The following is a 2,802-nucleotide window of genomic DNA, read 5'->3' on the forward strand; positions in this document are numbered from 1 at the left end:
GTGGGTTGGTGGGGAAGGGAGAAAACACGATGAAGCCATCTGTTCCTCTCCCCTCCCGTCATTCATTCATTCATTCATTCATTCGTTCATTCATTCGTTCAAGGAGTATTTCTGGAGTGCGGACCAGCCTCACAAGTGGCCGGGGCAGAGGAGCCTTGGCCTGCTCTCCCCAAGCTCAGCAGTTGGAACCCACCGCTGCTCAGCAGGGCAAAGATGAGTCTCTACGCCCTTGAAGACTTACAGCCTCGGAAACCCACAGGGGCGGTTCTAATCTACCCGATAGGGTCACCGTGAGTCAGAATTGACCCAAAGGGTTAACCCAAAGTACACTCACTTCCATTGAGCCAGTGCTGACTCACAGCGACCCCCTGAGGGCGTCCGAGGCTGTAGCTGTTTACCCGAGCAGAAAGCCCAGTCTTTCTCCCGCCTAGCTACGGTGGTTTCGAACTGCCAGCCACTGGGATTGTAGCCCGACGGGTAACCACGACCCCACCAGGGCCCCTTCTGATGGAGGGCAGGGAGTGAGTTCTGTTTCTCCAGTCCCTCGCTTCCTGGAGGGGATTCTGGGAAAGCAGGGGTGGGGCGGCCGGTGGCCAGTGGGCGAGCTGCTGGCTGGAGAGCAGGGGGGCGCTCTGACCATAACTGACGAGGCTGGGGGCCTGGGGGAGCCCTTGGAGAAGGGTGGTGTCTTCCGTAGAACCTGTGGGTGGTGGTGGGCAGGCTGCGGTCCAGGGTCAGCAGCAGCTGTGTCTCCCTCTGGCCTTGGTGCTGCCCCTTTGCAAGTGAGACTCTCGGAGGGCGGTCTGGGCGCGGCAGGGTGGCAGCCCCAGCTTAAACAGGAGGGCAGCCGACCAGGAAGGCCCGTGGCAGCACCCTTCTCCACCCCTCCCTCCCACATTCATTCACTCCACAGCTGGTGAGTGATCACCTCTCTGTGCCAGGCCCTCCTGGGGGCTGGTGACAGACTGGCCACTGTGGGGCAGGCACTAGCTGCTGCATAGAAAGACCAAGACCAGTCCGTGTCCTGACCCACTGCACTGAGGATTGCAAGAGAGCCACCCGCAGGGGAAGCAGGCTGCGCCTCCAGGTGGGGGCTGGCCCCTTGGGAGGCCTCGGGAGGGAGAAGATGGGAGCAGGGTAGGGGAGAGGGGCTGAGAGAGGAGGAGGAAGGTGAGTATCTGTCTAGAGGGGTCACAGGGGCGGCAGCTCAGCTACTCTGGCTCATTCACACAGGTGAGTGACACGGTGCTTACATGAGCAAGGACAGGTAAGGCCTTTGCAAATGCTCATTGAGAAACGAGAGGGGATGGATGTAGACCTACCTGTGAGGGGTATCTGCATTTGCATTTAAACTGGGGGGCAGAATGCAAGAAAGCAGAAAGGTTCTCTGGGAGATGTGGGGGCACACACACACGGAAAGAACTGGGAGCTGGCAGGAGGGGAGGGTGCTTCTGTGACTGCTTGATCTGTTTAAAAAGGCATCACCCTGCGAGGTGGGGGGGGGGGGTCGGCGGTGGGAAATGGTAGCTGACACCAAGGACTCAATAAAAGTATCTAGAAAATAATGAATGACGGCAACACATGTACAAACATGCTTGATACAATTGATGTATGGATTGTGATAAGCGCTGGACAAGCTCCCGATAAAATTATCTTTTAATACAAACAAACGCAAAGAAGGCACCACCTGATCGTAATCAAGGAACAGACATGAAGAGCCCACCATGGTGGGTGTCTGAGACCCTTGTGGCCAAAGGTTGGGGGTCCCGGCCTCACCTGTCGGCCAGGCTGCCGAACACGGCGGCGCCCAACAACACGCCGGTCATGTAGACAGACTGTGCCAGGTCTCGGAGGGTGCGGGCCTCACACACCAGGTCCCACTGCCGGTGGGGTGGGGAGAGAGGGTCACTGCAGCTGGGCCTTGGGCAGTGCCCCGCCCCCCGTCCCTCTTCCCCCCCAACCCCCTGCTGACCTCCGTCACGATGGTGGATGGGAACACGCTGTGGTCGTAGACCCAGCCATCCTTGCAGCCCTCCGTGGCCGCCCCGTGGCTGGAGCTATTGGAGTTGAGGAGGGCCCACTGAGGCTCAGTGAAACGCTGGCACAGCTCTGGGGCCCCGGCCTGGTCCAGGGGCACGGTGGCCCTCAGCCAAGCTCCTGAGTGGTTGGCAGTGGCCGTGGTGTGGTTGGCGGGCCCCCGGCAGTGGTGGGGTGGCACGGCGGCAGTGAAGTTCTGCAGGAAATTGTGGCAGGCCAGCAGGCTGCAGGGCAGCAGCAGCAGGGCCGTGTAGAAGAGCTGGAAGCGGCCCACGCCGCCCAGGGCGTCCAGCAGGTCTGTGAAAGCCATGGCCTGCCCGGACCCAGCAGCCAGGCCTTATGTAAGGGCGAGGGGGGCCCTGGGAGGTGGGTCTGAGGCTCGTGCGGGGGACCGTGGCTCAGAGTCTTGTTACACCTCACAGGAGGTCTTTGCGTTTCCACACTGAGGTCCATCCCTTCCTCCGTCCCAGCAGCAGGCTGGCCCCTGGGCCTCTCCTAGTCTTCCTCCCCACCCCCACTCTCTCACCTGCCAGGCTAGAAAAGAACAGGTCCCCAAGGCAACTTTACACACCACTGCTCAGATGGACACACCCAGGTGCCCTATCTGGGGACCCCAGCAGGGGCCAGGACACCCCCCTCCCTACTGCCAGCCTCAGCCCGCGGCATAGTCCCTTTACCCGGGCATGCAGCTTAGATGTCAGAGAGTGGGGTCTGCGCCCAAGGCTGCTGCTCCCCACTTCCTGTGCTGGGAGAGTTGGGGTGGGG

The 2,802-nt window shown here is 60.8% G+C and overlaps 1 protein-coding gene across 1 annotated transcript in view; it reads right to left on the reverse strand.

Annotated features, from left to right (window-relative positions):
• LOC123522489 (solute carrier family 22 member 20-like) overlaps positions 1-2,347 on the reverse strand; it is a 52,125-nt gene extending 49,778 nt beyond the window's left edge. Inside the window, 2 exon segments of the mRNA XM_045297169.1 lie at positions 1,772-1,880; positions 1,973-2,347. Of these exon segments, the coding sequence (XP_045153104.1) occupies positions 1,772-1,880; positions 1,973-2,347 (484 nt within the window).
• Positions 2,348-2,802: the final 455 nt, after the last annotated feature.

Source organism: Echinops telfairi, unplaced genomic scaffold (assembly GCF_000313985.2).
Source record: "Echinops telfairi isolate 266 unplaced genomic scaffold, ASM31398v2 ScPeMD7_7417;HRSCAF=8455, whole genome shotgun sequence".
Taxonomy (NCBI): domain Eukaryota; kingdom Metazoa; phylum Chordata; class Mammalia; order Afrosoricida; family Tenrecidae; genus Echinops; species Echinops telfairi.